Genomic DNA, 15,862 nt, shown 5'->3' with positions numbered 1-15,862 from the left:
CTATATCGGCTAGGGTAGTAAAGGGAGAACTACTGCGATTGTGTCCTGGTTTATCCGGATGAGCACCTCAGTAGAGAAAGCCGAAAACAGACTGTCATGATGCGGCGTGAGCCGGTCAGCTATTCGGAGGTTACAAATCTTTTGTGATTTTTTCTGCATTATGCGATGAATCGGTCTCTATCCGATCAGGTGTCTACAGCGCCCAAGTCCGGATTAAAAACTAACTAGGGGTTGCGCCTACATTTCTATTGTCAAACTCCTATGGCTAAGTGAGGGTGATAAAGCCACATAGTCCGATTGTCTGGTTCGTTGCGCTAAACACCTCCTTCAAGGACCAAAATCTTGGATCAAGAGTGTTTAGATTCATCCCGAACACGCCCGTACTACCTACGTGGGGGCTGAAGCCGACGACTGGCCAACGCTCAGACTTAACTAAATGGCCGCACAGGAGGTAGATTTTTTTTAAAAAAACAACAACAAACATTATATTACATAACGGCTTTGTTCCATAATACAGGAAGGGATAACATGAATGACTTCATTCAAAGATAATGTCTTTGGAGCACTGGCCCTCTACAATGCGGGATCCCTTCAGGACATCATCAAAATACCGCTCGGGCTTGCGGTGCTCCTTGCCCGCGGGCGGTCCCTCGGTCGCGAGCTTGACGGCGTCCATCTTCGCCCACTGCACCTTGACGCGGGCGAAGGCCATCCGCGCACCTTCGATGCAGACCGACCGCTTGATGGCATCAAGCCGAGGGCAGGCATTGACCAGCCACTTCACGAGCCCAAAGTAGCTGCTGGGTATGGCTTCAGCAGGCCATAAACAGATTATCAAATCCTTCATGGCCAGTTTGGCCACCCTATGCAGTTCGGTCAGCTGTTTTAGCTGATCGCTAAAGGGCACCGGATGCTCTGGCGCAAGGTATTGCGACCAGAACAGCTTCTTCGTTGAGCTCCCCTCTTCGGCTCGGAAGAACTCCGTAGCATCGGAAACACTGCGCGGCAGATCCGCAAACGCCCCTGGAGAACTCCAAATCTGGGTCAGTAAGAGGTACCTTTTCTTCACATACTTGCTCTGCATAATAAAAGCCTTACCCGCCGCGATTTTCTTGGCCTCCTGGATTTCCTGGAGGGCGCCCTGGGCTTCAACCCGGGCGTCTTGTGCGCTTTGGCGGGCCTTGGCAAGCTCGGACTCTTGATTCGCAATATTGCGCTCCAAGGACTCACATTTCTTCACGGCGTCCTGGAGCTCCTGTTGGACCTCACCGACCCTGGCCTCATGCTTTTCATGGGCGGCTTGTTCCTTTGCCGCTCTCTCCTCGGCCTCGGCCAGCGCCTTCTTGAGGGTCTCCACCTCGGTCGCCACTCCTACAAAATATCATGGCACTATGGTCAACACAAACCATTCATCCTTTCTGAATCTACACAAGGTCATTGCATACCTTGATGGTCCTCCAGCTGCTTTTTCACACGGCCGAGCTTTTCCTCGGTCCGCTCCAGACTCTGCTTTAGTCCGGAAACCTCAGCAGCATGAGAGGTCGCAGCCAGCAAAGACGCCTGCTTATTCACATAGACACATATGGTTAGTCTCCTGCGAATATTATTTGATCCTCTGTCCGGCTTTTCTTTTCGAACACTGGACAGTGTATCAGGGGCTACTGTCTATACTATGACATTCCTTTTACATAAATTGCGTTTCATACCTCAAAGCCTGTTAGAAGGCTGGTGCAGGCTTCGGTCAGTCCGCTTTTCGCGGACTGAATCCTCTCAACCACCGTGCCCATGAGGGTACGGTGTTCCTCCACAATGGAAGCACTTCACAGCGCTTCCAGTAGAGTATCCGGTGCCTCTGGATGGACAGAGGTCGCCGGTGGAATCGGTACACCTCCTTCTTTCAAAGGAGGCTGCTCGTCTGATTTCAGAGCCATATAGGTCTCTGGAATTGTATTCGGCTGAGGGCTGAATTGGATATGGCCCCCATCGCCAGTCTCCATGGGGATTTGCTCCCCCATATGTACGGCCGCCGAGGTATCACCCTCTGGCGCCATCCCGACGGCCTCCTACTTCTCCCCCTGGCCTGGGGAGGTCCTTCGGGACAGCACCTCAGCGTCGTCCATGGCCTTGGGAGAAGAGGCCGCCGGAAGGGACCCGTTGTCCATCACCTTGGGATCCAGCGAATTCCCCGAAGATGAGGATCGCTGGAGGTCGAAGCGAGCCGGACTGCAGCGCATGACTCAACATGTTAAAACCATGAAGTAAAGGAGTTGGATATATGTGTGCGTCTTTGAGTACTTATGATTCGGCCAGGGGCTTATCCCTGGGGCGCCACTCGGAGCTGCTGTCGAGGTCCCACGCGGAGTTATCCGTGGGAGAGACCTTCCCCTTCTTGGACGCCTCCGCCTCTAGATGCATGGAGGCCGCCCTTTTCTTCCTCCCCCCCTCTGGGGGAGAGTTGCTTTCCTCCTCCTCCTCATCGTCCTCGGTGTGGGAGGAGTGGGTCTCGGCGTCTTCGGACGTCACGTCTGAAGTGCCCTTACGGCGGAGGCCACCTCTGGTCCCCTTGGCCTTCTTCTCCGGCGCCTGGTAGGGCACCGGAACCAGCATCTTCGTCAGAAGAGGGATTGCTGGGTTTTCGGGCAGCGGAGCCGGACACTGAATCCGCTCCGCCCTCTTTGTCCAGCCCTGAAAAACAAATAGGGAAGCTTAGACATCTCCTTAGAGTATACAAGTAAAGGATACACCTTGAAATACGAAAAACTTACCGGGTTGGCTGGATGGGTCGGGTTGTACCCACGATCCTCAGTTGTCTTTGGCCATGTCTCATTGGCCTTGAAAAGCACCTTCCAGATGTCTTCGTGTGTAGTGCCGAAGAACTGTTGCAGTGTCTGGTCTCGGACGGATTGAACTCCCACAAATGGAAAGTCCGGCTTTGGCACGGAAGGATCCGGCGAAAAAGCATTACCTGGATCACATTGACAAGCTTGATATTCTTGTCTACCATGCTCTGGATGCGCGTCTGAAGCGCTGACAGCTTGTCCGATGAAGACCAGTTCAGGCCCTTCTCTAGCCAGGAGGTGAGTCGCATCGGGGCTCCGGACTGGAATTCAGGAGCCGCGGCCCAGGTGATGTCGCGAGGCTCTGTGATGTAGAACCACTGCTGTTGCCACCCTTTGACGGTCTCCACGAAGGTACCTTTGGGCCATGCGACGTTGGGCATCTTGCTCACCATGGCGCCTCCGCACTCTGCATGTTGGCCTCCCACCACCTTCGGCTTCACATTGAAGATCTTTAACCACAATCCGAAGTGGGGTGAGATGCGGAGGAAGGTCTCGCACACGACAATAAATGCTGAGATGTTGAGGAAGGAGTTGGGGGCCAGATCGTGGAAATCCAGCCCGTAGTAGAACATGAGTCCGCGGATGAATGGGTGGAGAGGGAATCCCAATCCGCGGACGAAGTGGGGGATGAAAACCACCCTCTCATGGGGCTCCGGGGTGGGGATGGTCTGCCCCTTCGCTGGAAGCCAGTGGGCGATTTCCTGGGCTAAGTACCCGGCCTCCCGGAGCTTGGTGATGTCCTTCTCCATGACGGAGGAGACCATCCACTTGCCCTGCGCTCCAGATCCGGACATGGCTGGAGTGCTTTTTTGAGGTAGAAAGGATGGAAGCTTGGGCGCTGGAGCTCGAGAATGGATGGGCAGAGAGAAAGAAGGTGTGGGTGAAAAGGGGAAATCCTTATCCCTTTATAAAGGCTGCGAATATCAAGCGCCTCCCCACTCGCCTTAAAACTCGCCTATTCCCCAAGGGCCGTGCAGGCGGCGCGGTTGGATTACCCACGCCCGTATTGATGAGAATCCCGCAATAAGGGGACACGATCTCTGCTTCGACAAGACGTGTCAATCATGAAACATGGAGCGGGAGGCTTAAAAACGGTTCGAAATAATGACCGGGCAGCGACGTGATATCACGCTACAAAAGTTGTCAGTAGATTGGACTCGTGAAATATTATACTCTCTACGGGTGTGTGTGGTACTTGTTTTGCAGAGCCGGACACGTTTGCTGTATTCAAAGGCTGTTTTAGAGTATTCGGAGGAGGAACCCGCCTTGCAATGTCGAAGACAATCTGCACGCCAGACAAATCGTCATTGAAGCCTGGTTCAGGGGCTACTGAGGGAGTCCTGGATTAAGGGGTCCTCGGGCGTTCGGCCTGTGTGACATGGGCCGGATTGTTGGGCCATGAAGATACGAGATAGAAGACTTCCTCCCGTGTCCGGATGGGACTCTCCTTTGCGTGGATGGCCAGCCTGGCGTTCAGATATGTAGATTCCTTCCTTTGTAAACCGACCCTGTACAACCCTAGGCCCCTCCGATGTCTATATAAACCAGAGGGTTTGGTCCGTAGAGGACAATCATAATCATACAGGCTAGACATCTAGGGTTTAGCCATTACGATCTCGTGGTAGATCAACTCTTGTAATCCTCATATTCATCAAGATCAATCAAGCAGGAAGTAGGGTATTACCTCCATCAAGAGGGCCCGAAACTGGGTAAACATCGTGTCCCCTGTCTCCTGTTAGCATCGACCTTAGACGCACAGTTCGGGACCCCCTATTCGAGATCCGCCGGTTTTGACACCGACACCGACCGCGCGTGCGCATTTATGTTGGCTGGTGGGAGGTAGGTGGCCGCCTGCCACGCGGCCCGAAGCGGACGAGCAACGCGTCCGTTTGCTGTCCGCCGCGACCCAAACCCGGCGCATGTTTACGCTCGAAATGGGTCGGCCCGGACACAAAACGGACCAGACGGGTCCAGGCCGTCGCGCGCTGGGCCGTGGGATTTTTCCGTTTGCCCCAAACGGCCGGGGCCGAACTGGATGGGGTTGCGCGCTGGAGTTGGCCTTAGCTCCGTGGAGGCATTGAGATATGCTCATAGTGTGTCCGCAGTGGATGCAGGAGGAAAACTTTGACACCCCAAGGACTTTTAAAAAAAACACAAAATAAGGTGAAGTTCTTCAATGCATGAAGCGAACCAGAAATTGTAGTGCTAGAGATTTTTATCATGGTGCTATAGCACAGTGCTACACTATTAAAAACAGACGGATCCAGAAAAAATGCCCCGCCTCGTCTCCCCCGTGGGCGACACAGGTACACGCCCTAACCACTGCTGCCGGAGACCGACCTGCACCCCTCCTCCCCCACCGCCGCCGGCAAGCGTCGTCGGGCAAAGCTCGCAGGGCGGCAGCGGCAGCGGGCTTTCCCCTTCCCGTTCGCATGGTGTGCTGCACGGGGCAGCCTCGCTAGGCGGTTATGCGAGACGCCGCGCCATGGCCGGGATCTCGCCAACGTTGAACGCCGCCAGTCATGCGGGGCTTGGGGTCTGGCGGCGCTAGCACATTGAGGGTCGGCTCTCATGTCCTCACTGCCTCCGGCCGTCTCCTGCGCAAGCGGCGGAATTTGGGAACCTGGGCATTGAGATATGCTCCTAGCGCGTCGTCGGTGGACGCAGGAGGAGGAAAACTTTGACACTCCCAAAGACCTTTTGAAAAAAACACAAAAATAAGGTGAAATTCTTCAATGCATGAAGCGAACAAGAAATTGTAGTGCTAGAGATTTTTATCATGGTGCTATACTACGGTGCTACACTATTAAAAACGGACGGATCCAGGAAAAAATGCCCCGCCTCCTCTCCCCCGTGGGCGACATGGGTGCACGCCCTAACCACCGCTGCCGAAGACCGACCTGCACCCCTCCTCCCCCACCGCCGCCGGCAAGCGTCGTCGGGCAAAGCCCGCAAGGCGGCGGCGGCGGCGGCGGACTTTCCCCTGTCTGTTCGCATGGTGTGCTGCACGAGACAGCCTCGCTAGGTGGTTCTGCGAGACGCCGCGGCATGGTCGGGATCTCGCCAACGCTGACCGCCGCCAGTCATGCGGGGCTTGGGGTCTGGCGGCACTGGCACATTGAGGGTCGGCTCTCGTGTCCTCACAGCCTCCGGTCATTGCTGCAGTGACGGGGGTCCTCCGGTCGTCTCCTGCGCAGGCGGCGGAGTTTGGGAACCTGGGCGGCGGCCCATGAGATGCTAGGTGGCGGCGACTGTCTGCGGCCATATGGATGGCGCGGCGGTCGGATCTGTTGCCGGGCGGCCGCAATTTTGGTATCGTCCATGACCGACCCGTCGCGGTTGTCTGATTCAGATCTGGACGACTTGGTGGTGGTGATCCAGATTCGGTCGGTCCAGTGGGGTAACTGCAAATTGTGTTGCAGCAACCTCCTGCGGTTCCACGACGGCGGTGTTCATCGAGGGATCTTCAGGAGGGTTCATCTCTCTATGATCAATGGTTGACTTCGGCGGTGAGATGCAAACTATGGATGGCGGCTTGACGCAGAGGAATGGTTGTGCAGTGGTGGCGGTCGCATCGCATGCAACTCCTGGGATTGCGGAAAAGTGATGGTGACAACACTTGAGTGACTTTGATGGTGGTGTTGTAAGCACCCGGTCGTGAGCTCCGGGGTGAAAGCCTAGGTCCGACTCGAGCTGGACATACCTGGCAATGACGATGTTCTTTTACGTCGTTACTTTGTTGAAGGCATTGCTAGATGAAAACCTAGATTCGGCCCTTGGTGGTTGGATCGGGTGATGGCAACACTTGAGTGTCGCTCCCTTCTTAAAGAATCTCGTTGTCTGCGTGGTGTCATGAGATGGTTGGTGAGGATATGATCACTGATATAGTTTGCTGATCGTGGATCTGATCACTTCGGAATTTCCTTTTATTCGCCTATACACATAACTTTGGTCTTATATAACTTTTTTTTTGTGTGCGTTGTGTTGGTTGTGTGCATGCTAATTATGAAGAGGCTGGGAGTGTGCCTTTTGAATTTATATCCTCTTGATGCTTCTCTTTGAGCCAATAAAATTCATCCTTTGTTGAAAAGACAACTTTGAGTTTTCAATTTGACCAGTGTAGCAGCTACAGACCAAGGCGGGACCTGAATATCTTTGCCATGATGCAGTCTAGAGTCTGGACAAGAGCAATGCAGAATATGCCTGCTGATGATAGTTATCTGATGAGGTCATATTATTATCCTGAAGAACTGACGAGCACAAGTGGGCCAAGAATTCAACGAATAACCTCCCTGACAGATTCCATCAGATTGACCCTACCATGCTTTGTCCAGTACCAATGATGACCCTACCCTAAGAAGTATCCAGGAGCTGAGCTCGAGCTCATCTGCTCCCAGATGAACGGTAAATTCAATGGATTTTTTACACTAAAAGATGATGAAATTTTCTGAAGTTTGCAAAAAATCGTGCCGAGAAGACACTAGAAAGCAAAATCAGACTTTCCATCATATTTTTAGTGTAAAACAAATTCAGACTTTTTATTTATTTATTTTTACCATTTGTTTTGAATTCACTGTTCATACACGGGAGCAAAGGAGCTCGGGTGGAGAAACGCCACTCTGTTCTCCTAGAAACACAATACGGCATCAACTTCTCATTTGTAAATACAGACTAAAAATAGTTAGTTGCAAATGATTCCCTCAAAAAAAAAGTTGCAAATGAGCTCAAATGCAGGAAAAACCAATAGAAGTTTTCTCAAGATAATGAATTAATTGAATAGAGAAGGCAGAGCCTTCTTTGGGAGAATTGTCATTACACAAGTGTTGATGCAAGATACTCCCTCCGTCCGGAAATACTTGTCATCAAAATGAATAAAAGGGGATGTATCTAGATGTATATTAGTCCTAGATACATGCCTTTTTATTCATTTTGATGACAAGTTTTTTCAGACAGAGGGAGTATACAACAATTCACATTCTTTCGACACAATTTCCGCAGGTGACATAACAGTTTACCAGATGCCTCTCATGTCACCTGGAGCCCAATATTCACTCGTCTGCTACATCTGGCACCTGCCTCTCATGTCACCTGGAGCCCCAATATTCATTCATCTGTGCTACATCTGGCACCTCCGATGCCCCAACATTTTGCTTACAATCTCTTCAAGCTCTTCTTCCTTGCGTCCATCTTCTTCTTATCGGCTGGGGCTTTTGTAGCAACAGGTCCTTCCTTCTTGGGCAATGTCGTAGATGGTCCAACAGTGGGCTCAGTGGGAGCATTCTGATCCAGCGAGTTTGAGCCTGGCACTTTGGTAGCAGCAGTAGCACATAAAGCCATGGGCGCCGATGGTGCAATTTCGCATAGATTTGTTGTGCTTGACTGATCCACGTTTACAGAAGTCGACTCGGAGATAGTGCCACTCTTGGGCTTAGTCTTAGGTTTGAGGGCATGAATGCTGGTGTATAACCTGCATATAGTGCAGTGTAGACAGTTAATAAGTGTTCTGATTTTTAAAAAGCTATAGCAATGGCATAAGAAGAAAAAACATCACATCCATAGTCACCTAGACGGGCACAATACTCTAAATTTTGACCAAGCAGAAAGAAAAAACTCAAAAAGGGACTCCCCATATAAAGTGAAGGCAGATAGAGATGTCTGCTAGGTGTCCCTAGTCTATATTGACAAAGTGATACACTGATGCTCAATAAAAGGTCAAAAGGTCACCTTGCATGACGCGCATAGTCCGCATAGTTCTCAAGTAACATCTTTCCAGCCTGCTCATTGAGCGCAGATTCTGGGAATGGTTCAATCAGTAGGCATCTCACCACCTTTTAGAATGTTAAAAAGAAACCGACAGTTATTAATCGATAATTACAGTTGATGTATTACCCCTAGCAAAACTAAGGCCAAACATTGTTGTAGTATGTACTTACCAGTAGAACATGCCTTAGTCCATGAGTAGGATTCCAATCCTTTTTCAACGTGTTAACGCAGATCTCACCACTGCTCGATATGTTTGGATGGAATATTTTGGTCACAAAAAATCCTAAAAAGTGAAGGACAAGTTAAATATTTGTCGAGAAATAATCAAGTAAAGAACATGATGCAACTGCTCAGGCTTTCATTTCATGAGCACTTGAGCAGAAAAAATAAATGGCACACAAAAGATGGCCAGACCTTTCGGTGGGGATTGAGGGAAGTCACGGGACAAGACGAGCTTCATCCGGAAAACCCCATTCTCGTACGGAGTCCCACCTGCATCATTTCCAATATCCATTTTCCATTAAAAAGTAAAAAAAAAAATACAAATTCAGATTATGACATAATTGTTATGGCCGGTTTAGCTAGGCCCACCGGGCAATCTTAGCCCACAAGATATCTTAGGTTAATTCTTATGCAAGTTATCTAGGTTATAAATATAGGCTGTAAGACTCTTTTTGAAATTAAGCAATAAGAATATTATTATCCCTATTGCCCGGCTCTCAGAGGAGCCGGAACCCTAGCCGCCTCTAACCCTAGCCGCCGGCGCGCCCGCTCATCGCCTCGCCCCACTCCATCCTTCCCCTACAACCTACGGAGCAGGTCCGGTAGGATCCCTGGTTCTACCAATAATTCTTTACAAAATGAACATATTTTTCAGTATTCAGTTATGAACACTAGCAGCATACGAAAAACACATGGAAAAATTATAACAAATGCTATTAGAGGGAACATCTCGATTTTTTAGTGTTCATAAGCCATCAAAGCCTATTAATTGTAACCTTACCAGGGCCATCTATATCTGCACAAATACTTGTGAAGTCATCGTCATTCACAATCACTCTAATCCCCTCTGGAGGTGACTGGTCAAGATTCTTCAATTCTTTAGCCAATTGCCTAATGACATTTGGTGGGAGGTTTTCGTTGGTTGCCTTCATAAACATGAACACTCCACATTAAAATCATGTTATCTTCCTAGCAGAATGTTGTCATGAACATCAAAACATTTGCCATGAAAAATGAACTGTAATAATCACCATGGAAGCAAGACGGCAAATAGCTTTGTTCTGGCTTCGCAAGCAACTTTGGTGAGCAGATGTCCTTCCACAATAGTGATAAATTTCCGACAACAGATGCAGCCTACAGGAAACAGCAGTTAATGTCATGGTTGGCACACGATGCCAAGAGATCAAAAGCAAGTGCATTAAAATGAGTTACTTTATGATATGTCTGAAGCCCAAGAGACTATACTTACAATTTTCAAATTTCATATGGAAGATATTATGAGCAACAATTCTTATGCTTAATTTCACACATGGCTTCTGCAAAACATTTCTCAAATTCTAAGGCATATAAATAAATGCTGAAGGCTGAAAGGTACGAGTGGGTGGGATCTACATTCAAACGAGAGGGGTACTGTTTTTTCTAAGATTTTTGGGAGAAATTTTTCAATAGCTCTCTTGTCTGTTCGCCTCGTCTGTCTTTTGTTAGTGTGATGACTGGCAAAGTTAACATTTTCAACCTACAAGTATTGGGTTTGACCACACAGACATTGTTTTCCACTTTCCACAAAACATAGCTAGTTTGAATTAAGCATCCATACTGTAATATCCATTCCTAAAAGAGCATTGTTTTTAACCACGCATGTTTCTATCTTTATAAAACATTCTGTTTTCACTTGTTTAGATTCTTAATACAGTTTATTTCTCCAGATGACCTTTGAAAATCAAGTATCTACTGTTGCGGCTTGATGACAATCTAAGGAACAAATTGCACTGCCAAAATAATTCTGTAGGACTTGGATCGTATGCACGAATGGCTAGACATTGATCATAGCATCACATTCACATGTTCCTTCTTTGATTTAAATGACTTCCTAACTAAATAGTGCCTGACTGGTGATGCACATCATGCCATTAGCAGTTTAGCTGTCTAATTCATGCCATTAGCAGTTTAGCTGTTTAATCCCACATACATAGGACCCAAACCCTAAAGGGTCATTTCTCAAACTTTACACCACCATCACGATCAGTGGTTGAGGAAAGGGGAACCAACATAGCAATTAGCTTCGGGCTCCAATGCAGTAACAAGCATAATGGCAAGAGCGCACAGATCATATTAGCCATCTTTGCATTGTGAGAAACAAACACGTTAGGAAGCGATTAAATCATAAAATTGGTAGGTAATCAGTGCAGCTGACTGTGTGGCGTTTCGGTTGAACTAAACACAAGGTCCTATGCTTGCAGGTGAAGACTACTTGCACCCAAATTTAAGTTGCTTCCACAAACCTTAACCACGTTCTTCTAAAGATCAGAAACAGACCTCCCCACTAAACCCATCAATTCCCCCAGCCTCTCGGTTTCTGAGCATTGTGTCTGCAGCTAACATATCAGACTCGCATGATCCATAAAGCATGTCTGTCCAGATTCTTCCAGCTCTCTCCCTAATAAAGAAACCGGCACCAGACCAAAGTAGCTCACCTTCTTACAGATCGCTGTCCGCTACCATGTGATTCTACAAAAAGTACGCGTCTATTTGCACCCATGAATACCAATCGAGAACAATACCGCGAACTCCCCACTAGAAATCTCGAACCACTCGTCGCCTCGCTCGACAGAATCGGCAAACCCCGCCACCGGACTGCCTTTTCTGCACAATCCGCCGAGACAACCAGAATCGCCACTCGCCCAGAACCCAAACCCCCCAAAAATCGACCCCGACATCCGCCAACCCTACCGCGGATCGAACTAAACCAGCAGATCACGAGCAGGCACCGCGAGAACCACGATGTGGCCAGGAACAGATCGGCTCGAACCGCAGCGGGAGACGAATCGGGGGAGGGATCGGCGAGCCGCCGCTTACCGGAGGAGGACGGAGGAGCGGCCAATCTGGGTCGGGCTCGCGGGGAGGGGAGGGGAGCGGCGCGCGTCGCAATGATTGGAGCGCGAGCCCGTGGAATTTGGGGGCGGAGGGAGGTGACGTGGCTTTCAACCAAGCCACGGAGAGGGTGTACTTGTAGGGGGTCGCCACCGGATCACCGCGTCCGCGGGGGAGCGCGGGGGGTGGGGCCCGGGAGCGTGAGACCGTGAACGGTCGGCGGCATAGCCGTTGGAGCCGCGCCACGGCGCCGCCAGCGGCACGGCCTTTTGAAATTATGGCAGCTGCGACCAGCGGGGACGGAGATGCCGATGCGCGATGAGTCATCGGGATCGCTGATCGGCGGTGGACCACGGATTAGATTGTGGAGGAAACGGTGGTAAGACGACGAACGGGGTTGATTGATTGATGAGATGATGAGAGGGGCGCCTGTTGTGGGGAGTTGTTGGCAGATTCTGAATTGAATTTGCATCTCGACGTGGATCGCCGGGTGGTCATGGACTGTTTACGATCCGTGGACAGTCAGTGATGTAAACGTTCTTACTCCTGACAGTAGTAAAGTAGTAGGCCTGTAAATTTTGTTTCAAGTCAAATAGTGCAAGCAAACCAACATGTGGTTGGATAGTTAGGGGAACAGTGGTATCCTCAGCTCATAACGTAAATCTTTGTACTCGTATTTTTCTAAATTTATTTCAGGATTTTCGGTGATGCACGCTTAGTGGGAGGAGACGTTCCTGTCCACTACGAGATGCCTATGATGACTTCGTCAATCTCAATATGATATGTCTGCTCAGTCTGTCGGAGATGCTCATATGGGTAGGTTGTGCGTGTGTGTTTTATAGGGCGAGTGTACATGCGTATATATGAGCACCCGCGTCTGCATTGTGTTCTAAAAAAAGTCAAATAGTGCAAAGTAGACCAAATTTACAGAAAAACTAACAACAGTTACGATACCAAATTAGGATTATTATTTTTTGCGAGAGGAAAAAAGCTTTATTCCCTGCGAAAAGAGTTTTTAGAGAGGGAAAAGTTTCTCGATACATGGGGGTCCTCTGTGTAGCCATACCTCGGTGTTACACTCACTGCAACTATACCTTGCATGTTGGTCTGCTACTCCGCTACTCTATCTCCGGAATGAACTCCCTATCTCCCATCAATGACTAGATCTCAGCAACAAGATGTCCATATGTTGAGCGAACTAGATCATCACCAGATAAGCTTGCCAAGCATCGGAGGAGTCTGACTGGACAATGATCGGGACATCTAAGTGATGTATGGCCAAAGCCATGCCCTACATCAGTGTGTGAATCTCCGCCTCGAGCCATCATTACAGTTGCATGAAAACCTATAGGCGGCAAAGATCACACTCCAATCACGTCTCCTAAGGACCATAATCGTCGATGTCATGCAATCGATGAACATGAAGGCACCGTTCACAGACAGGGCCACTCGGTCCGTCGAAGGAGGTGGTCAAGGCGATACAAAACTCTTCACTTCCGGTAAGACGTGAGTAACATCGATAGACATCTTCCCCTTAACAATTTCATTTGTGGTGTACCTCCTAGCTTGGTTGATCGACTTCATGTAGCTATCAAGAAATTCAACCAACGCTTCAGGGGGGAGGTACTTCCTTGCCATGCATTAAGTGTGAACATAGTTGCCAAATTCATCATATTATTATTATTTTGACCAGTTAAACAGTAGGAAAGGCTCCTACTACATATATATGAAGGCACCAATTTTTTTACATATTTACATTGGAAGAACTAAGTGTCGGTGTCAAAACCGGCGGATCTCGGGTAGGGGGTCCCGAACTGTGCGTCTAGGATCGACGGTAACAGGAGACGGGGGACACGATGTTTACCCAGGTTCGGGCCCTCTCTATGGAGGTAATACCCTACTTCCTGCTTGATTGATCTTGATGAATATGAGTGTTACAAGAGTTGATCTACCACGAGATCGTAATGGCTAAACCCTAGAAGTCTAGCCTCTGTGAATATGGTAATGAATCTCTGTCCTATCCGGACTATGCTCTCCGGTTTATATAGACACCGGAGAGATCTAGGGTTACACGAGGTCGGTTACATAGGAGGAAATCTTCATAATAGGTCGCCTAGCTTGCCTTCCACGCCAAGCAGAGTCCAATCCGGACATGGGCATTGTTGGGGATATTACCTCTGGGCGTAAACCGGTCAGGAGAGGCCGGGTTAACCCCATAAGTAGTTCATCTGTATCTGAAGCCTATGAAGACAGGCGGTGACGCTTCATGAAGGCCCAGGGCCCAAAGCCGGTTTAAGGCCCGTAGACACAAACCGGCATTGATATGTAAACTTGTGTTGTAAGATAGAGGTAGCAGAGACCGAGCCGGACACGATTATGAGCCGGCCTCGGAGTCTGTAAACCGACGGGCGTCAACCCATGTATATAAGGGGACGACCCGACGGCGGTTCAGGGACAACAAACAATACCTCGAGACTCAGGCAAAGCGTATTCACTCCCTGGTCATCGAAACCCCATCAATTCCATCACAACTAGACGTAGGCTTTACCTTCATCGTAAGGGGCCGAACTAGTATAAAACTCTCTTGCGTCCCTTGTCCGCTTTAACCCCTTTAAGCTAACCCGTAGTGATGGCTCCACGACTAGGTCCTTTCTCTAGGACATCTGCCGTGACAAAACCACGACAGTTGGCGCCCACCGTGGGGCTATCGCGCGATGGTTTCAAGTTCTTGGAGGGCAACTTCGAAGGACTCAAGGGTTACGCTGTGGGCCGGATGACCAAAAGTCGTCGCGGCAAGCTCTACATCGACGATGCAGGCTGGGGCCCCGAGGCCGGCTCAATCGAGTATGGGTACCGGGTCCCCTTTGGTGGGATACACGTCTTCATTGGCAAGATCGGCGAAACAGGCCCTGAGCCGGACACCTGCACCGACCTCGTCGAGACGGCTCAGCGTGCGAGATCTGCCCGGGTCAAGCCTGACATGAAGCGTGCCTTCGTGGGAGTCATCCATGAAGGGGAATCTGAGGATAGATCGGAATCTGGTGGTGAGACCATCGTTTATTCCGGCGACGAGTCATCGACCGGAGAAACCGAGTCGTTATATCAGTTACAAGATGGCCGGATTGGGGGCAGTTCCAATGGCGATAGTATTCCGGACCCCTTTGATCAACCGGGTTGCAATCTTCATGGCCGGTACGCAACCGGCGCTCCACTCTTCGAGCGATGATTTCTGGATCAGCAGCGGCGGCAGCGGCCGGGGCAGGAGGCCCTGTGCGACCACCAGCTCAGGTTCTATCTGATTTGTTTGACGCGTTGGCAACGCTGATGGCGGAGGTTAACCCGGCGGATCAGGATGCACACAATGCGGAAATCGCGAAAGTGAAAGATCAGATCACCCAGGCCAAAGCCGACTTAGCAGCTGAGGATACCAGGATAGCCGCGGAGCGGGCCGCTTTGGATGCACAAGCTTACCGGATTATGCTGGATCAGAGTGCGTCGAACGAAGTCCTGAAGAGGAGGCACCGATCTCGCCTGCCGCCGGTTTATGACGCTAGAAATCTCTTTAATACCCCAGGAGCAGGGGCTAGTAATCCGCCGGTGGTAAACCGGACGGAAGCACCGGGGGCAGGAGCACCGGTTCAGCCACGTTTGGTGGATCTGCCTCGTCAAGACAATATTGTGGCACCGCATGTCACCACACCACCGGGTCATTATTCTAACCCGATGGACAACATTGTCGCTGCCGCTTCACGGCTGGCGGCCATCCCGATCGAAGGCGATTCTCCAGCGACAGTCGAGACGCGTCGGGTTAAGGAGCTTCTTCAGACATCCTTGATTCAACAGGAGGCTTATTCGTATAGTCGCGATCGGATTCATTCCACTCCCCACCCAAGCAGGAGTCACATCAGGCGTATGGATGAACCTGCAGTGTCAAGCAATGCGCAGAACCATGATCAGCCCCGTGGCAATAACCCGGCGGGGGGTGCTGATGATGCTCAGGAGGTGGTGAACCGGGCTCGGGCACGCAGAGAGGCCGAGTTAGCGGCGCAGCATGAAGCCCGTCAGCTTACTCCGATTCGTCCAACCACATCAGTGGAACCAGGAGTTACCTCTAGTTCCTTAGGAGTGCCATGTCTTGTCCCAGCGTTGCGCAATGTGCGCCTGCC

At 50.2% G+C, this 15,862-nt stretch overlaps 1 protein-coding gene across 2 annotated transcripts; it reads right to left on the bottom strand.

The window, feature by feature from the left end:
- Positions 1 to 7,590: 7,590 nt before the first annotated feature.
- Positions 7,591 to 12,024, bottom strand: LOC109766457 (ubiquitin-conjugating enzyme E2 22). Of its 2 annotated transcripts, XM_020325220.4 has the most exons (7): positions 11,682 to 12,024; positions 9,857 to 9,959; positions 9,607 to 9,751; positions 9,018 to 9,095; positions 8,774 to 8,886; positions 8,565 to 8,668; positions 7,591 to 8,307 (listed from the first exon to the last, which is right to left on the bottom strand). In XM_020325220.4, exons 2-7 carry the CDS (start codon positions 9,857 to 9,859, stop codon positions 7,992 to 7,994), a joined length of 759 nt encoding a protein of 252 aa, XP_020180809.1. In that variant the 5' UTR covers positions 9,860 to 9,959; positions 11,682 to 12,024; the 3' UTR covers positions 7,591 to 7,991. The 2 variants fall into 2 exon arrangements, with proteins under 2 accessions (XP_020180809.1, XP_020180808.2); XM_020325219.4 differs by lacking the exons at positions 9,857 to 9,959; positions 11,682 to 12,024 and adding an exon at positions 11,142 to 11,484.
- Positions 12,025 to 15,862: the final 3,838 nt, after the last annotated feature.

This window comes from Aegilops tauschii, chromosome 6, assembly GCF_002575655.3.
Source record: "Aegilops tauschii subsp. strangulata cultivar AL8/78 chromosome 6, Aet v6.0, whole genome shotgun sequence".
Classification (NCBI taxonomy): Eukaryota; Viridiplantae; Streptophyta; class Magnoliopsida; order Poales; family Poaceae; genus Aegilops; species Aegilops tauschii.
The sequence above is the reverse complement of the archived record's forward strand: the minus strand, read 5'-3'. Positions and strand labels throughout refer to the sequence as shown.